General features: G+C 34.6%; 3 protein-coding genes across 3 annotated transcripts in view; 2 read left to right on the top strand and 1 right to left on the bottom strand.

Moving 5' to 3' along the window:
• LOC123675202 (histone H3) overlaps positions 1-66 on the bottom strand; it is a 495-nt gene extending 429 nt beyond the window's left edge. The window contains exon 1 of the mRNA XM_045610518.1: positions 1-66. This exon is cut by the window's left edge and continues 429 nt beyond it. Coding sequence (XP_045466474.1) covers positions 1-60 — 60 coding nt within the window. The 5' untranslated portion in view covers positions 61-66.
• Positions 67-210: 144 nt separating this feature from the next.
• LOC123675203 (histone H4) lies at positions 211-623 on the top strand. Its single transcript, XM_045610519.1, has one exon. The coding sequence runs from the start codon at positions 266-268 to the stop codon at positions 575-577; it is 312 nt and encodes a 103-aa protein (XP_045466475.1). The 5' UTR covers positions 211-265; the 3' UTR covers positions 578-623.
• A 3,127-nt stretch (positions 624-3,750) lies between these two features.
• Positions 3,751-19,680, top strand: LOC123675421 (histone H1-like). Its single transcript, XM_045610776.1, has 2 exons — positions 3,751-4,454; positions 19,627-19,680. The coding sequence occupies exons 1-2, from the start codon at positions 3,819-3,821 to the stop codon at positions 19,678-19,680; spliced, it is 690 nt and encodes a 229-aa protein (XP_045466732.1). The 5' UTR covers positions 3,751-3,818.
• Positions 19,681-19,723: the final 43 nt, after the last annotated feature.

The following is a 19,723-nucleotide window of genomic DNA, read 5'->3' as shown; positions in this document are numbered from 1 at the left end:
TTGCTTACGCGGTGCCTTTCCGCCAGTGGATTTTCTTGCCGTTTGCTTCGTACGGGCCATCTCGAGTATGGGTATAAACTAGTTGAGGTAAATCTTAGATTCATCTATTTATAGCGGAATAGGTAGGCGGTTCCACTGCACATTCTCGCAATATCATTGGTTGGTCGTGTAGATCTAGTGGTGGGGAAAACTGTGATGGTCTAAAAGCCGTATTTTACGGTAAAACCTTTAGTTAATTCTTGTTATTGTAATCGTTAACGGAAAAATGACTGGCAGAGGCAAAGGTGGTAAGGGTTTGGGAAAAGGTGGCGCTAAGCGTCACAGGAAAGTTCTACGAGACAATATCCAAGGAATCACGAAGCCCGCTATCAGAAGATTGGCCCGCCGCGGAGGGGTGAAACGTATCTCTGGTTTGATTTACGAAGAAACTAGAGGTGTACTTAAGGTATTCCTAGAAAACGTTATTAGAGACGCTGTAACTTACACCGAACACGCAAAAAGGAAGACTGTAACAGCAATGGACGTCGTATATGCTTTGAAACGCCAAGGTCGTACGTTGTACGGTTTCGGAGGTTAAATTTCACCATCGAAATATTGCTATCGGTCCTTTTCAGGACCACAAAGTTAACGTTTCTTCGTTTTTTCCATTACACAAATATCATACAATCCGAAAGCAAACAAAATTCCCACAAAGGCTAAACCTGTCCGTGAGATGGGCAACCAAATTACAATGACGAGATAATTCTTTTGGAATTCACCGTTAAGGGTAAACAGCTAACATTTTCATTCACCCAACTATAAATATTATTTATTAATTTTTTTTTACTTGGAATTGCTGTGACCATACGATCACAAAATATATAAATATTCCGAGGACAAACTAAAGTGTTGTCTATTCAAGTTTATAAGCATTTAGTTAGTAGTGCTCTAGGAGGAACATTTCTTATCCAAATTTTATTGCCACCTTATTTTATCAATTTGAACAAATTAAGAAATGGGCATATATAAATTATTCCATAAAATATTTTCACAGAATCGATGACGGTAGGCGGCGATAAGATATATAATTATTTCTTCTGCGCGTTCCGTTCATCAACTTTACATCGACAACAGAATGGTAGAGAGTCGAAACAATTTCGTACCTCGGCATGGGATCATTCAAGGGAAATCCGCTGTAGGATTGAAAAGGCAAGAGCAGCTTTCATTAAAATGAAAAAACTTTTCACGATTCACGACCTGAACAAGAAGACCAAAATACGACTTCTTATTAAATATATTCATGTACTAGTACAATACATGTTTTTCCTATGATTACACTTTTCGTTTATTATTATTGTTATGGCAATCAAAAAAAACTTGCAACCTGGTGTGGACATTTTTATTATGGTCCTTAATTTCAGAAGAAAGATTATAGTTTATACCTGTATTTAAATTAAGATAATATTCAGAAAATTTTAAGATTCGTTGTAGGTACTAAAAATACACGTGATGTTGAGAAGGGGGAGGGGGGGTGGTCTTAAACCTCACTACGTATCACCAATGGGTGAGGGGGGTTTAAAAAATGCTAAAAAAAGATCACGTGATTAATGGACAACCCCTAATACAGCAGGCATGGTTGGGGGAAGGAGAGGTCCCGGCAGGAGGAGAATTTCGTGGCTCTGAAATTTGAGAGTCTGGTTCTGGGAAACAACAATTGGACTGTTTCGTGCAGCAGTGAATAAGGTCACAATAGCCAGAATGGTCTCCAATATCCGATAACGGATTGGCACTATCAAGAAGAAGAAGTTTCGTTCATCCCACCCGTTTGAGTTGATAATTCTCGCTAAGTTAATCCCCTCCGCGTATAACGAGATCACACATTTTCTAATCGAGAAGCCAATTTTCTCATTCCTATCCCGCATTGCACAATATTTCACACACGGTACAATCCATATTATATTTACAAAGAAAAAACATATATATCAACCGTTGAACTTATCTCTCATAAGGGTGTCAAATATGAACCGCTGGGTTCATATATATATATATATATATATATATATATATATATATATATTAGGCCATTAAATATGCTGATGATGTCAGTGGTGCCGGTATTAATCATATTAATTGCTTTCACTTAAATATAACATCATTAGTAGTGAATCTTACAATAGAGCGTCTGCCAAAAATATTACATGCAAACTGCTCACCAAAACCTCTCAGCGTGTTCAGATGTTCATTTCTGTTCTATATTGTTAACAAGTGTCGGGGACGTGGCACATCCTTGTATTAATGCTTTTTGAACAATATTCCTTATTCTTCATATAGGGATCTTGTTTTCGCTGTATATTACATGACTCCGATCAACAATACCATTGCATAAACCAGCAAAAATTCTTCATTGCTCACCTCTTTCTTTCTTCTTTTCTTCAATAACAGATTTATGGAAAATTACATTACGGCACTATTATGACCGTTAATAACAATAAAAATTAAATCTGCCAGTATGTACTCATCATCATAAACATTTCAGGCTCTCTTCATCGTTCAGCTTAATGACGAGTTGATGGAAATTTATACTTTCGATTCTATGACCATTCAATCTGCCAGTGAGTTATCAGACTCATCATCAAGACATTCCATATCCATTATAATATAATTATAATACAATATTATTATAATATGATAATAATAATGAGTGGAGGGTGAAGCAACTTTACCTAGACATTCTTCCAGTGCCCATTGGACTGACAATATTATACTTGAGATTTATACTCTCCCGTGTTACTTAAGTTTCACATGTTTGAAGTGCAGAATTAACAATTTAGTATTTCACTTGAATTATTAAAAGTAGTTTACTTACTGAATTATTTGATATCTTAATTAAATGAGGTAATATAGTTTTGTTTGCACGATATCGCTGGTTCCCATTTATATCATTCGCTGATTCCTGCTTCCAGTATGGGATTACAAATTGTTTTTTTTTATGGAGATTTTATATTATCCTTTTTTTTTCAAACTATTAATTTGTATGATTACCTCCTGGTCCGTTCTTCAGGTAATTCATCCGTTAGTGCGTGTCTAACATTAATCGAGTTTTCATATTAGATTGACTACTTTTTCCGAACGCTCTTTTGTATTATGGCATTATGTAGCGGAAAAGCTTTTCTATGAATTTATGAACAATCAGCTACATTTCCAGCCTGCTCCAAAATACGATTATTATCCTTTCCTGTCTGTTATTTCTCACGAGTTGATTTAAAATTGTCTTCATTGAACAGTTAGAAGATTCATCCACACTAGATCACCCTACCGACTCGCCACTTTCAGAACTATAATAACCCTAATTGTAGGAAAGTTATCGATTATATCAAGTATGCTTTGAATTAATGAAAATTCGAACAATTTACGTTCCCTGAAATACAATTGATTATATTTCCTATTAATCAAATTGGAGAAAACTGAGGCCAATACTCTGGCTCGAAGGACCACCTTTGTTAACGATAGCGTTTTATACCGGAATTCACATTCCTTCGTTCGAATGTCGTTTATTATCGATTATGGGAAATTTTCCGGGAATATTTCTAGACGATATGGTGCAGAAATTTTCTATTTTTGATTTTTCCATTCGGAAATTTCAAGGATTGATCAATTGAGCATTTTGCTCGAAATAATCCTCATATTCATACATTTCTAGCCAAAGTTCCGTCGACTTCAGTTTTAATGCATTAATTTTCAGTATTTTTCCTGCAGAAAGTGTATCTAACGTTCTTGATATATATACATATATAGATAAATATATATACCGTGTAACGATTTCATCAATTATCACGATAATGTCTTCTGCCGATACAGAGGTGCAACAAAGCGGTGCGTCCGTTCCAATCGGTGCGAAAACTGCGAAGAAATCCGAGAAAAAGACTGCGACCGCCAAACAGGCCAAACCCAACCATCCTCCGACTTCAGAGATGGTTAATAACGCCATCAAAGATTTGAAAGAAAGAAGTGGATCGTCATTGCAGGCCATCAAGAAATTTATAGCTTCCAACTATAAAGTAGATTCGGAAAAGTTGGCTCCTTTCATTAAGAAATACCTCAAATCAGCTGTGCAATCTGGATCTTTAGTTCAGACAAAAGGAAAAGGCGCATCTGGTTCGTTCAAATTGGCAGCTGGTGGTTCGACATCGGGATCCCAGAAGAAAGTGATTAAAAAAGCCACCTCCAAGTCCAAAGATCTTAAAAAATCCACTTCGGCATCAGCTGTGGTGACCGACAAGAAGAAAAAGAAGTCTACTGTTGCCAAAAAACAAGCCGCTGTAACGAAAACGAAGAAAGCAGTTGCAACAACCGAGAAGAAGAGCCCCAAAGCCGCCAAATCCCCTTCTAAAGCTAAGAAGATTGCGAAATCGCCAACTAAGAAACCGAAAGCTCCAAAACCCAAATCAGTCAAGTCTGTGGCAACTCCGAAAAAAGCAGCACCTTTGAAGAAGAAGAAGTGAATATAAAAATTACTGTTGTGATGAGAATGGTTCGTCTAACTAATCGGTCCTTCTCAGGACCTTCAAAAATTATCGATCAAATTTGAAATATTCATCTTGTTCTCCAATTTTTCTGATTCCCCATTTCTCTGTCCACCTTGAAACCGAAAGGCCTTACCGTATTGATTGTTGTCCTTCAATTTATTTTAGAATGAGACTACAAAAATTTTTTTTACAAATTTTGCCTTGAAAATGTTCTTCATTTCATTTCAGGGATCTTAGGGCTTGATGTGCTCTGAGGAAGATGAAAGACTCTGGCATTCTTGTATCGTCAAGTTCTGCGTGCCGACCAGATCTGTCCCCTATTAATTGTACTTGACTTCTCTCTTCGCCTGAACCACGGCACATTCATCTTTCCCCGGCTTCATTCCGATAGCCTCAAAGAACGCTACCACATTTCCCAATTGCTCGTCGTTAGCGGAGTAGAGCTTGAGGTCGTCGATGTATCTAACTGGCTTCTCAGTAGGTTTAGCGCCAAACAAAACCAGAAGAGACTCTGCGTGTCCCCCTGAAAAATATCTATCCTGATTTTGATTTCGACAGTTTTAACATAGATCTTGTTCTTATCCAAAAACATGTGGACAAGAGGTGGCGGGTCAGGTTTTTTTACCTTTAAAACAAAGTCAGTACTTGCAATCAATCATTACCGAATACATATAGGTACTTCAAATAAATATATAATTCAAGCGGAATATCGAAAAAATGCCAATATTCACGTAACAATAAATCGGACAAATGCAGGTACCGAATGAATAATATAAGGCTGCTAATTTCACACATACTTTCTGAAGGACTAATTGATACGTAAGTATCTATCACTTTGCAATCACAAATAAACGTTTCAGAAACTATAATTGATCATTTCAATGAGCGATTAATATTTGTTATTCATATTTAATACCTATATATGTGTGCTCGTTAAATCGCTCTTTGAAATGATCAATTATAGTTTCTGAAAGGTTCTGTGTTTGCAAAATGAAAGGTACCTACGTGTTCATTAGTCCTTTAGGATGTCTGTGTAAAATTAGAAGGTTTTTTCTTATTCCTGCATTTCAAACAGCTGAAAATAGAAAACATGAAATTCGAGCGATTCTTGGGTGTTATTGGTGGTAATAACCTATTGATGGCGGAGCTTATCAGAGAGAAGCACTCTAGCTCAACGATAGAGTCAAAAGGAGGCTCTCAGAAAGGTCCGGAATGATAGTTGGGAAGAGAAACTACTTTCTCTTTCCACAGAAGACAACAGTGTTTGGCGGATGGCCAAAGCACTGCACTCAGATAGGAAACCAACCCCGCCGATTCACGGTTTACGAGGAATGGTATACAGTCCAGAAGAAAAGTCTGAAGCTTTCGCAGATAACCTCCAACGCCAATGCAGCTGTAGTTACAACTATGCGGAATTGGACCACATTGAGGACGTCAACCGCAAAGTGAAAAATGAATCAACGGAAGCTATTGGTTTCGAACCGTTCAGGAAATCCAGAACACTATTATGTCGAGTAAAGTGAGAACGGCACCAGGACCGGACGGCATTACTAACTTGACGTTGCGGAACCTCCCTCGAAAAGCTTTAGTAGCACTGACGAATATAGTCAATGCTAAAGATTCAACACAATAACGAAAGAAAAGAATATCATACAGTAGGAACAGTTCGGTTTTTAAAGCCAACATTCCACTGTGCAACAAGTGCTCCGAGTAGTGGAACCAATCACGGATGGATATAACCGGAAACAAGTCACAGGAGCTGTGTTTTTGGATGTAGCCAAATCGTTTGATAAAGTACGGCCCAAAGGACTGCTATACAAACTGCTTACGGCAGGTTTCCCACTCTCCATGGTCCAACTTTTAGCTTCTTACCTGCATTCTCGCAAGTTTAGAGCCAGATTTGACGGAGTATTGTCTTCAGAGAGGTCTCTTTTAGCCGGAGTTCCGCAAGGATTTCTGCTGTCTCCAATATTTTTCACAATATATGTATCCGAATTGCCAAAAACGGTGAAAAACTCCATGGCACTTTACGCTGACGATACCGCCTTTCTTGCCAGTTCTTGGTGTCCCAAAATGGCAACGAAGTACCTACAAGAAACCCTGAGAAGATCAAAGCAGTTTTTTTTAGCCGAAAGAAAATAGATCCCATCGGACTCGTCGTAATGTTCGGTAGGAGGATTGTAATGGAAAAACGAGGCCAAGTATCTGGGAGTGATACTTGACAAAAAACTCACTTGGAACCAACACGTCACATCAGCTGTGACGAAGGGGAAAGACAACAGCGGCAGCGTTGCAACCGCTACTTTGCAAAAGCACAAAAATGTCTCTTTCCAACAAGCTTCTTCTTTATAAGTCCACCATCCGGCCGGTCATGTGTTACGCATGTTCGGCTCCTAGGAAACACAAACGACCGAAGATGGCACTTCTCTAGGAAGTGTGTATTAGAGCCAAACCCTTACTGGCACAGAGATTGTGTAATGATTACACAAACTTTGCCACCTGCTAGAGCAGATCAAAATAGCTCACCAGAGGTGAATTATATTGAGATGGAGCAGTAAAAGGCTAATTTATAGCCTGACTGCAAAAGAGAAAGAAGTTGTTAGCTCTTCACTGTATTTAATAAGTAGAGCGAGTATGGACTGTATTTTTATTATAGATGTTGCGTTGGCAAAAACAATTCACAGATTTTCCGCTAATGAGAAACTGAATATAAAAGCTCTTACCAACTCCAAATGGGCCGTGATGATTTTGGGGGCTTCCTTTTCTTTCGTAGGCCTGGAGGGATCCCTCAATGATGGCACACCAGTTGTCATGCACTTGATATTCTTGAACCTTATAACTAATTACTGTCTCTATCAGTTACTAACACTTGAATTAATTTGCCACACACAGCGAAGTTAATAAACTTATCGAAATTAGCGATAATGCGAATACTATTGTTTATAGCGACGAAATATGCGGAGAACAAGAAAGTAACATTAACAGTTCCAATTAATAATAATGTTTTTGCTGTTATAAAAAACCGCTCGTTCCATATTGGCTCATATTGCCAATATTTTCAAAGCACTTTATGAGTCAGCAACCCACAATACAGAAAAGTGCAATTGTGTGCTGCCGACACAACAGAAGTTGTAAGTTAAAAAAATTCATACTAACTTTTTTTCTCAAAAATAAAGGGGGAATTCATTTGTTTCAAATTTGATTCATAATGCATTGGGGAGAAGACACAGTAATAACACTAAGAAGTTTTAACACATGATTTATTACAATTTCGATAAGTATGACAGCTTCATAATTTTTCTTTTTGGGTTGAAGGAATCAATAAGGTCAATTGGCTTGAAAAACAATTATGTATGATAATCAAAAAAACAGTTCCTCTGTCCGAAATGATCAATGAGCCTCTCCTTCAACGGAATCGTTCTTCTAATTCTTTCTTTCTACTGATTACTGGTTTTGGAGTTATCTACTAAAAATCTACCATCATCGTTCAGAAATCTATCAAAAATCTACTGACATACTTTTTAGAAAAAATTCCACAGTTGGCACTGCATTACAATTTCACATTATTCAGATTACACTTCATTCTAGTGTCTCTTATGGTTAAATTTTACTTCATGAATAGGATAGATATTAGAGATGCGTATAGATTCGCACATAAAACAAGAAAATTTTTAGGAAATCGTTAAAGAATGGATCGAATTTTTTAGACGAGATATATTCTACGCCTATGGACTCAAAACGTCAACTTACCTATGATAGGTTAGGTTTTCATTTCCGGATGTTTTACACACTATACATGTTTTTCGAGGTTTTACCATGATTAAAATTAACAATATGTAACTTTAAATTCACAAACTTGTATAAAATAACGACGATTACCAACGTGAAATTAAAATGAACAGTTAACCCTTAACGTCCCTCTAGTTGTCACGTGCAATAACAACAACAGAACCGTGTTGCCAAATCCCCACAATATTCGCAAAACATCTATGCCACAGAACGGAGAAAAGTTTACTTCTTCCTCAGAATGGCAACGCAGTACATTATAAGTGTTTGTAAACAAAAATGTTATAGCGATGTCAACAAATGCTATAAGGCACCTCTATATTTTCTTTCCTCTGACGTATTCACCATAAAATCGTACTCAACTTATTATATTTTTCTGTTTATCAATAAGAATTTTCCTTTTATTTACTGTTTTGAACTTGTGACCAATAAATTTTATGTAATGTTGTCTTTGATTTATTGAAATTCAGATGCTTTTTGGTCAAATTTTATCCAGACTGATATATTGGTTGCTTTTGGTAACGATCAAATCATTCAATGATTCTTTGAAGGTGAAATCGTATTGCACAGATTTTCTTCCTCTAATAATCCAGGCTGTAATGACTTGCCTTCTTTTTTCAAACAGTACTGTGAGAAATACTCAAATAAACTAATCAATGTGTGTTTGAAATTGATACAACTTTTTAGTTTCAAAATTTCTTGGATCAAAACCAATAATACAAACAAACTGAATAATCTAACCTCCTGTCAATGACATTTCCAATGCCAACCCGAAATCTGCAATTCAAAATGTTACTGATCGAATGAGCCATTACCAACTTAATTTCGATTTTCCACCAGCCACCCGGGATGTCAATAATTCCTGAACGGACTATATTCTAAAACAAGTTGCAGAATGGGCTTCTATTCTAACACGAATGCGAAATTCGAACGCATGAGTGTTGGAATTGCCTTCTGCAACGAGTATTAGACGATATTTTCTCTATTTCAGTCAAGTTTTGTGAATTATTGTCGAAATTAAATGAAAAATTTAGATTGAATATCCTAGTGACATTTGTATTGTATCATTGCAGTTGGTGTGACTGTTACGAACATTGACAGATTACGGAATTTGGATATGAATCGTACGTTTAGAATTTTGAAATAATTTACAATTACTCATTAAATTCGTTAGTTATGTCTGACGAAATCGATTTAACACCACCAGAATTAAGAGAAATTGCGATTAATGTTGCAAATCATTTCACTATATCCGAATTACTGTCTCCAATGAGTAACGTCATAAAATTCGTACACTCGCTCATAGATGTCCCTAGCAGTATTAAAAATACGATATATCAAATATGATAATTAATGCAGTTAAGAGTTAACTCGTATTACTCGAAACACCACGGGAGCAAGATTTTTCGTTGAGTTACGTATAGTTCGACATAGGCGTAGTTCGAGTTATACAATTCATTCTTGATTAAATTCGACTTACGGGAGAGTTGGATAATACCGAGCCCCAAAGGACTTGGACCTATAATTAGGAAACTATTTGATATTGAAAGAAACAACATTGAGTAATTAGTAGGACATTTATTCAGGTACAATAACCGCATAACAAAAACTTCTGAAATTTAATCAAAAAGTATTTATTGTCAATTTATAAAAAAAAATAGAGGCGCGGTATTATCGAACTGATTCGATATTATCGTGCCCAGGTTTGACAAAATCGTGCCCACATTATTTGCTCGCGAATGGGTAAGTAACAAAAGTATCTAATAATAAAAAAATTGATATCTTTCTGAGTAATTTTCCTGCGTGAAGATAGGGAGAGCCGAATCTTCTTCTCAAAATTAAATCAGTATATAAAATATCACGCAATAAGTATTGATGGAAACTTAAAGTCTATATGACAACAAAACGTAAATATTTTTTTATAACATGAAGTCTAAGTAAATTTTCGTCTGAAGTTTCTAGCAGATGTCTTTATTTTATTTCCGTTTCGAATAGCCTCAAGTACAGACTTCATATTTTACGGATTGATAATATCGCGCCCCGGCGCGGAATAATCAAACTTGATAATTTTATTTTTTAAGCTCAAAATTTTATGGGAAATATTATAGTACGTAAAAAAGTATTCGGTCAATAATTCTACAGTGTACAAGCATTAGAAATTTATAGTATCAAAGTATTACAATATAAATACAGTATTACTTACCTCTTACTGAAAGTACGCGAAAAATTATAAGGAGTGACGAAAAAAACTTCTACAGGGCGTGCTATTTTCGTCGTTTCAGGGACCGTGATGGCATTGCGCGGAGAAGGATGTAGGCATGTCCAGCTTTGATGTATACACACTACATCAAAGAAAAAGTGAATAGTTTTTGAATAATACTGAAGCGCGGAATTATCAACCCCGCGGTATTATCCAACTCTCCCCTACAAGATAATATAGACCTAAACCGCTTTATAGAGGTAAAGAATAGTGATATTTATTCCCTATAATAGGAGTAGATCGTACATATTTGATGAATTTACTGAAAAATGAATTGACAGTGAAAAATTTTATAATGAGATAGACCAATATGTCTCTCTGTGTTGACAAATTCTGAACATTTTAAGAGTTTGTCTGATGGAGGAGTCTGATTTAGACTCTAAAACAAAGGTTAAATTCAAAGTGTAAGTATTCCATTTTTTCGTCAACATTTTTTTCAATCCAAGAGCGTAGAAATGGGGAGGTACTGGGTGTGATTACCCCACCCCAAGATTTTCAAAATATAAAATTCTAGAAATATCGCGAATACGAATAACGAAAATTTCTCCATCAAATGAACCAATAATAATAATCATTTTTCTTTCCTTTGAAATCGACACGTCAGTAAAAAATCGGACCCCTTTACCGTTTATGAGTTTATTATCGCTTTCAAAATGAGTACATTAATTGCATTTCAGCTCGTCTTTGTCCGAGGTTTATTATTTTCCTTCATCTATCCGTTTTCTCGGCATCGCCCCTTTTTTGTTACCTGTGATTTTTGCATTCGTCATCGGTATACACTTACCTACCCGTTGTTTTCAGTTTTTTGTATAATTTTCGTCACAATACTGTAGTTGTCAAAGAACTGAACTGAGTAATTCCCATCTGAAAATTGTCTGGGCTGTGTTATATAATTTATTGTGGATCATTCAAATTGCAATTTTTTTTGTGAATATATCAGTTTTGAATTGATTATATCTGAACGGTGTTCCTAAATTGGAGGTACAAATGAAAATGACAGATTTCTCGGATCCTTTTAGGAAAAAAAGTCCTAACACGATTACGCAAACGCTTTGTTTTTGAGATGCCGGTGTTAAAGTTCAAGTTTTTTTCTCATATCACCTATCCTTCACAAGATATTCAATTTTAATTGGCATAGATCTTCCGATTTAAAGTTTTCAGCTTGTGATATGCTTATTTTGTATGCAAATCTGCAGTGTGATATTTTTTGTGGAAGGGTACCTGCTTCTTTCCACCAGAACTATTTTTTGGTGAAGCACTGGTTCTATAGAAAAATGTGGAAAGAAACTCTTGTCTTGTACAACACTTTTTGTTTTGTTATAGTTTTGTCGTTTCTGCTATCGATTTCGAAAAAAAAATTCAAACAGCTCTCTGGTAATCCTCAGGAAAATCCAAATTATTATAAAAATCCAGTTAGTAAGCTGTGATGAATAAATTGATTATAACTTCTGGTACTTATCAACAAATTCTGTAGCGAAGATTAATAAAGATTCGATAAACTAATAAATATAAGCATCACTAAAAATTATGACTATACAAGAAACACCCTGTATCTCGAAAACAAAGCGTTTGCGGTCTCATGTTTATAGGACTTTTTTTTCTTAAAATTATCCTAAGGAATATTTTCCTTCGTAAATCCTTTTTAGGAAAACCCAGTATAAGGTGAGAACAATCGAATTGGTAATAAAAAAAAATATTGAGTAATTAAGATTCAACTTCGTTATCAAACTTTTTTCCCACATTACAGATATGAGTAAACGTTGTTGTAAAAAAAAATTTTGTTCGAGAATCCCCCCCCCCAAGAAAAAGAAAGATCTCCGTCCTTGGTTTCCAGATTCCTCGTCATTGCTCGTTGCGAGGCGTATACTTGAAAACCGAGTTGTGATCTTTCGAATTATTATGTGTGCTCCAATTATTTTTTCTCTTGATATTTTTGGGCGCCCCTGCAGACCTTGCGCCCGTGACAAGTGCACCTTTGCCACGCCCTAGATACGGCACTGGTATTGCCTATTACCCTAACTGAATCAGGGATGTAATGTATTTCACAAAGACGAAAAACAACACTTCGAATTACGTGGAAGTTGTTTACACATTTAACATATGGAAATTTCCTACGATTCTGCGTTCGAAACTAGTTACTGACAAAGGCTAAGTGTTTTCAGCGGAACAGATGTTTTTAATCTCATTTAGTTTTCGAAGCTTTGCATGCCTTACCGCCCTTTGTATCAAGGCACTTAAACATGAGCCCGCAAACGCTTTGGTTTCGAGATACAGGGTGTTTCTTGTAGTGCTACTTTTTGTGATGCTTAACCAGTTTATCGAATCTTTATTAATCTTCGCTACACAGTTGGTAAATAAGTATCAAAACTTATAATTAATTTATTCATCACAGCTACCTAACTGGATCTTTATAATCATTTGGATTTTCCTGACAATTGCTATAGAGAGCTGTTTGAATTTTTTTCTCGAAATCGATTGCAAATACGACAAAACTATAACAAACCAAAGTGTAGTACTGAACAAGAGTTTCTTTTTATTTTTTTAAACTTCCAGTGGTTCACAAAATAGCCTAATTTACATTTTCTTGATATCTCTTTTTGTTAAAAAGTTATTACCATCGGAACACCTTACCCCGGGAACTTCCAGCCCCACTCTCCCCTAATCTCATACCGCCAGTACGTGAAAAATGCAAATCGAATATGAATTCTAACATATGAGTTTAGCAATAAAGAGTTCTAATAATAATAACATAAGATTCTACGGATAGAAAATACATTCGGAAAGATGAGTATGATATGGGTTCTTTGGTTTTTTCAATGAAATAAATTCTACGAAAGTAAGAAAGATAATGGAAAATAAAAAATATATACCTGTATAGCTATAATGGGTTCATATACCTGTATACCTGTAATGGGTCTATGTAGATTGTAGTGTCCCAGCGCAGGTTTTACTGCGTCTACTTGAAGATCTATTGTATTTTGTACGTTGTCATGGAATAGAACTAATTGCTGGATTTTCCAAACGACAATTTGATTATAAAAATATAAGTAACCATTTTTTCGGTAAAACCAGGGTACTCTCGACTTTCCAAGAATAACGAACATTTTTACATTTATCCATCAGATAACAGTAAACTGTGTTCAGTATTACCTGTTCATTCAATAAATCTGTTGAATAATTATGCATATTTTTCTGCTATGGAAATTGATGGCATGGTGGCTATGTTGGAATATCGTGATATTGATGGAGATTCTGTGCCAGTTTTAATGGCATTCAAACATGGATTGGAGGAAGAAAGTCTAGATGACTTTAATAGCAAAATATTATTTATGACAATTCCATCTTTTTTCAATTGTGAAATGCTCATTATTTTTTAAACCACCGGAAATATATTTATTTATTTAAAGATATCAACAAAGTTCCAGTCATAGGTGGCTAGGTTTTTTGAGTGGAATCTGGAATATTCGAATAAGTATTAACTAAATAATCATTGAATATTCACTTAATATTCATTGAATGATCAGTTATTATGTCATAAGAGCATATATAATATTCGATTAAACACTGAGACACGAGAGTGCAACTCGTGTGGTGTTTCCCGAAATACGACGAGATGAAAAGGTCCGCATAATCGAAATATACAGGGTGAGTCTTTGACTTGTACATATATTTTAACCCAAGATTCCTGAGGTCAAAAGAAACACTTTTTTCCTTTACCATTTTTTCCGATTCGGCCCGGTTAAAAAGATACAGGCTGTTGAAAATCGTTAAAAAAATGTGATTTTCGGCTATATCTCGTAAATGGTTGTATCGAAGGAAACGATTTTTGAAATATAGCTTTTTTTTGATGTGATACATCTTCTCCGAACACCAGATTCCATACACATTCTTCTGTTTCTTTGTTATGAACATAACATACCATAAAAATACCAGAAATTCGAAGAAACCAACTCTTAATAGTAATTTGAACGTTCATTGAAGAATATTTGGCTAATTTGAAAAATAAAAGTATTCTTCATATTTTCTCGTACAAAGCGCCGTTTTCGAATAACTTGATCTTAAAAAAAAAAAATTATCTGTGAAATTCAAAAAATTGGGTACTTTGGCTGAATGCAACTCTGTTCTATTGTGGAAAAAAAAACCACAGAAATGAATATTTAGTATGAAGTCATGTCTCAGATTTAAGAATTGAAGTACTAGCCAACTTAGTTTGAAAATGAAGTTATTTGAATAAGCTCACCTCAACTCCTCGATTTGATTAAAAATCACTGAGCTTTGGCACAGCTCTGATAATAAGAAGATACTTCACTAAAATCAACATTCTTTTTGAAAAGTCCAGATTATTCATAAAACCCATGTTTAAAAAAGTTTTCACAAAATAGTCCCATTATAATGACAACAATCAATATCCCACTAAAGACTGCTGCTATCGAACAATACTGTATTCTTCTTCGGCTCATTCAAACTCACATCGAAACATATCACTAGGACTAGGTACATACTAGACAAATTTTCATGTGATTGAGATTGAATACTTTTATTCTTTTGCTATTCCATAAATTCATCCTAAGAGCTTATGATTGACATACTTCCAAGAGGGCCATAATTGTTTTAATGTGAAAACAAATTAGGTGAGTTGAAAGAAACCAAATATTCTATTGTGGATATTTACATTGAATACTTCTCATTTATTTTCAATGCCAAAATCAAGATGAATTAAGTAGTAGAGTTGGCTATAATGTAGGTACACATTAACAACAAATTTGATTACAAGTGGAGTCTAACATTTTCCATTGATTACAGAGCCAGAATATTTTACATATTTCCATATTTTCATACTGATGGTTTCAAAAATATTGATGCATTTCAATATTTTTATGAGATAGTTGGAACAAATCAAATGCTTCATTTCATAACAAATATCTTATAACAATAACAGTGTAATGAAAATTTTAGGTTAGAACTTAGAACATAGATTATTCGAACCGAACTGCTGTGTTTATATTAGGCATCACTCGAAATTTGAAATTCAAACTTAAAACCACAGATTACTATAGTCTGTGTTAGATCTTTCATAGATGAATATTATTTATTTGAGATTTTAAGGTTAATTCTTGCACGAAAAATAAACAACGATATCATATAAATGAAATATAATGAATGAATGGATATGAGTATCAGAGCTAATATGGGTGGTAGCGAGCTCAATTCGTTATAATTATCGAAAATGAAATAGAAATCAAGAGAAGAATATTTAATCTTTAGCGTCAACGAAATTGGAATAACTCATTTATTTGATTATAAACACTACTTTGTTCAACAAATGGAATGTTAAACGTGAGTTTATGATGGTTTTTCTAATTTAGTAGCTTATTTCCAAGGTTCAAGAGGTATATCTTATGCTTGAGAAAACTTCAGTGTTCCGGTTTTCAGGGGTGAATTAGCTCATTTTGAAAATTTAAAATGGCTATATCTTTTTAACAGGGCCGAATCGGAAAAAATGGTAAATGAAAAAAGTGTTTCTTTTGACCTCAAGAACCTTCGGTTAAAATATATGTACAAGTCAAAGACTCACCCTGTATAGTCTACACTCTGGTATTCGTTATGATTATATCACGAAAAATAATTTCAATTTCTTATTTATTAATGGACCTATAACCAAAGCGCTGCCTTTTAAAAAATTCAATGACATTTCAGTGAGCTTGACTTTTTTTTTTTTGGGCGAACGTCCAAGTACGTTACTATGGAAATAATCACAATCTGACAGGAGGCGAAACACCAAAACGATTATACCAAGTCGTCAAAGGTGTATTTACTTATCAAAACGCCGGAATAGGGTGATAAATTAGTTTGAATAGAGCCTAAAATTATTATGTTATTTAAATTATTCTGAGGAGTATAGTTACGATTGGGTTCCGCTAGCTCAACCGTAAAGCTCGCAGAACCCGCGATTTCTCCGACAATTCAAGAAAAAAATTTTTGAATAAGGTAATAATAAATAAGCCTACAAAATCAAAATAAAAATCAAAAATTCGAAAGTCTTTCTGCTAGCTTAACGAGGGTGCACCTTCTCCCCACAAGATGTTTAACTTGAATTTGGCATAGATATTCCAATTTAAAGTTTTTGTGATATTTTTTCTGGAAGAGTGCCCGCTTCTTTTCACCAGACCTTTTGGATGAACCACTGGTTGTTTAGAAAAATGTGAAAAGAATCTCTGGTCCAGAACTACACTTAACGGTTTCTTGTCAAACAAATTTTCAGAAATCCCAAGGAAAATTCAAATTATTATAGGATCCAGTGATAAATAATTAATTATAATTTTTGGTATTTATTTATCCAATCTGTAGAGAGGATCAATAAGAGATTCGATAAAATGTTATATGCATCACAAAAAAGTAGGACTACAAGAAACGTAGGTACCCTGTATCCAGAAAACATAGCATTTGCGGGCCCATGTATAGTACATTTGCTCCTTAAAATTATTCAGGGAATTTATCATTTTTCTTCGCACCTCCAATTTAGGAACAATCGAATGGTATGAACAATCGAATTAGAAAAATTCTATTTTAATTTTTGCTTCAAACTTCATTATCGAACTTTTTCTCACATTACAGATATGAGTAAACGTCGTCGTCAACAATTTTTTTTTGATACGCACATTTATCTGGTTATCTAGAACTTCAAATATATCCTTTTCAGAATTTCTAGATGCTTTAACTGTTCCAAAACTTAGAAAGTTTGCGACATACTTCCAAAATATCTTCTCCCTCATCGGAGTTGAATGTGGATATTTTTAATTGAATGTTCGACAAGATCCAAAATTTCATTAATTGAATAGCGGAGATTCTGATTCAGTTCGTGAAATTATATTGCACTACTTTCAATAATGAATACACCTGTCACTTGTGAAAAAATTACATAGTTTAATTTCTATGCTATAGAATATTTATTTGAAACGCACCCTAAAAACACATTAGATGGAATTAACCCTACGTATAAATAAATAGATAACATTGATTGATAAAATCTCGAATGACTTTTAAATTATTGAATTTGGGAGCATAATAATGCTGGAACAGTACCCGCTTCATTCAATATATACTTGCGCAGAATTACCCCATCCCATGCGCGATATTATCCCAGCACATGGGGAATTTCGCGCAATGACATTATTATTTCAGATTTTTAATATATTCTCAAAGCGATTCGTCAAATAAATGCAAAATTTCGAAGTTAAATTGTGAAAGTTTGCATTTACATAGGAAACATTTTTGAAACCTTTTCCGTTAGGTGCGCGAAATTCCCCCGTTCTCCCCTACTCAATAGATAAATAATAATGATACTTCCGTACACCGTTCTCTGAAACGATTCGTATCAAAGTTGGTATAAATTAAAAACCGATTGTCAAACAGTATTAATATTAGGGAGAAAAGTCTCACAATTAGACATTAGTAGGAAATCGGAGAAATTAAAGTAGAGGCGTAGGGAATAAAATTCCAGTCCTTATACCTAAAATGAACATCTGAGTCATTATTAATATTCCTACCCCTGATTTTCGATTATGTGAAAAAGGACCTTTTCTCGGAAATTCTATGGGAACTATTTGTAATATTGTTAATGTCAACTTTCAAAGAAAAAGATGGTCATTTAGCTATTGTATAGGTAGCGTTTATTATTGCATTCAAAGGATTTCAGACATGTTTTATTATATACATAGGAAAGGTTGATTTCACTTTTATATGGGTATCTTCGATTCTGAGAAGCTACCAACTTTATCTATTCAAAATATCTGCTCATTAATAACGAATTTGCCTTCTGAAAGACAGGACCTACAAATCCTTTTGTTCGAGTAATAACCAGAGGGCCAAGGGCGTAGAAATGAGAGGATACTCGGGGTAATTACTTCCCCCCCCCCAAGATTTACAAAATATAGAATTTCAGTTTATTATCGCTTTCAAGATGATTACTTTTATTGCTCTGCGAGCACGTCTATGTCCGAAATTTATTATTTTCCTTTATCTACCCGCTTTCGTCGGCGTCCCCTCAGAGGAATATAAATGACTTATCATATTTCAAAATGAAAACAATCTTAACGCGTGACACCACATTTTGCTAAATTCACTATTTGAAGGAAACCTATAAATGTAAGCATTGAATTGAGTTTTACGATATCGCGCAAATACTACACCATAGACGAGATATATTCTATATGTAGAATTACAAGGAACACCCTGTATCTTGAAAACAAAGCGATTGCGGTACCTCCAATTTAGGAACACCCTGTATAAGGGTTGATGATCGAATCGGTAATCAAAAAATTGCTATTATTTTGAGTAATGTTTGCTTCGAACTTCGTTATCGAACCTTTCTTTCTCACATTACAGGTATGAGTAAACGTTGTCGTCGAAAAATGTTTTCGATTTTTTTTCGGTCTATCATATCAGTTCATTTACATATATGTATTATTTCGCGTTATGAACTATTTTGTGTTATCGTTCGAGAAAAACAGACAAATCTGCAACATAAAAATTCCTTTTTTTTTCATTTCGCAAGCTTATAATTATGATGATAATCTTGAGCAAATTTTTGTGATATAAATAAAAATTTTTTTTTATCAAACACGAAAAGCACGGAAGTTCGTTAGGAAAGATATACCTACAGGAGGTATATTTACCCCTAATATCCAGAGGGAAAGGTCATAAAAAAAGGTTATTTTTGAAAACATTTCTTCCCAGAAAAGGCGAGCGGCATTTTCAAAGAAGTGAATAACAACAATCGTAAAACCCACTAGAGTATTAGACCAGATGTAACCATTCACCAAATATTTTGCAGCAGAAAACGGTTCATTTCAATTATGTGCGTTGAGCTGATAAGTGAGTTTTAGGTGCGTCGTTATGTGAATATAATAATTCTTCATCCTACGCAGTGTTCGGAAAATAATACATAGGTTATTTTAATAAAACTGTATGAATCATTCGATGACGCTATTGAAGGTGAATAGGTAGGTCATGTAATCTGTATGTACCTATTTATCGATTAAATATTAATTTCATCAGATTTGTGGTCGATTCTAGATTTATAAAACTAGCAAACTAGAATTCTGTTCGAATCTGAAGGAATCGTTATAAGGATATAACGATCCCCCAAGATGACTCATCATTCGAAGCACTC

The sequence above is a fragment of the Harmonia axyridis genome, chromosome 3, assembly GCF_914767665.1.
Source record: "Harmonia axyridis chromosome 3, icHarAxyr1.1, whole genome shotgun sequence".
Taxonomy (NCBI): domain Eukaryota; kingdom Metazoa; phylum Arthropoda; class Insecta; order Coleoptera; family Coccinellidae; genus Harmonia; species Harmonia axyridis.
This window is presented reverse-complemented; position numbering and strand designations above follow the sequence as displayed.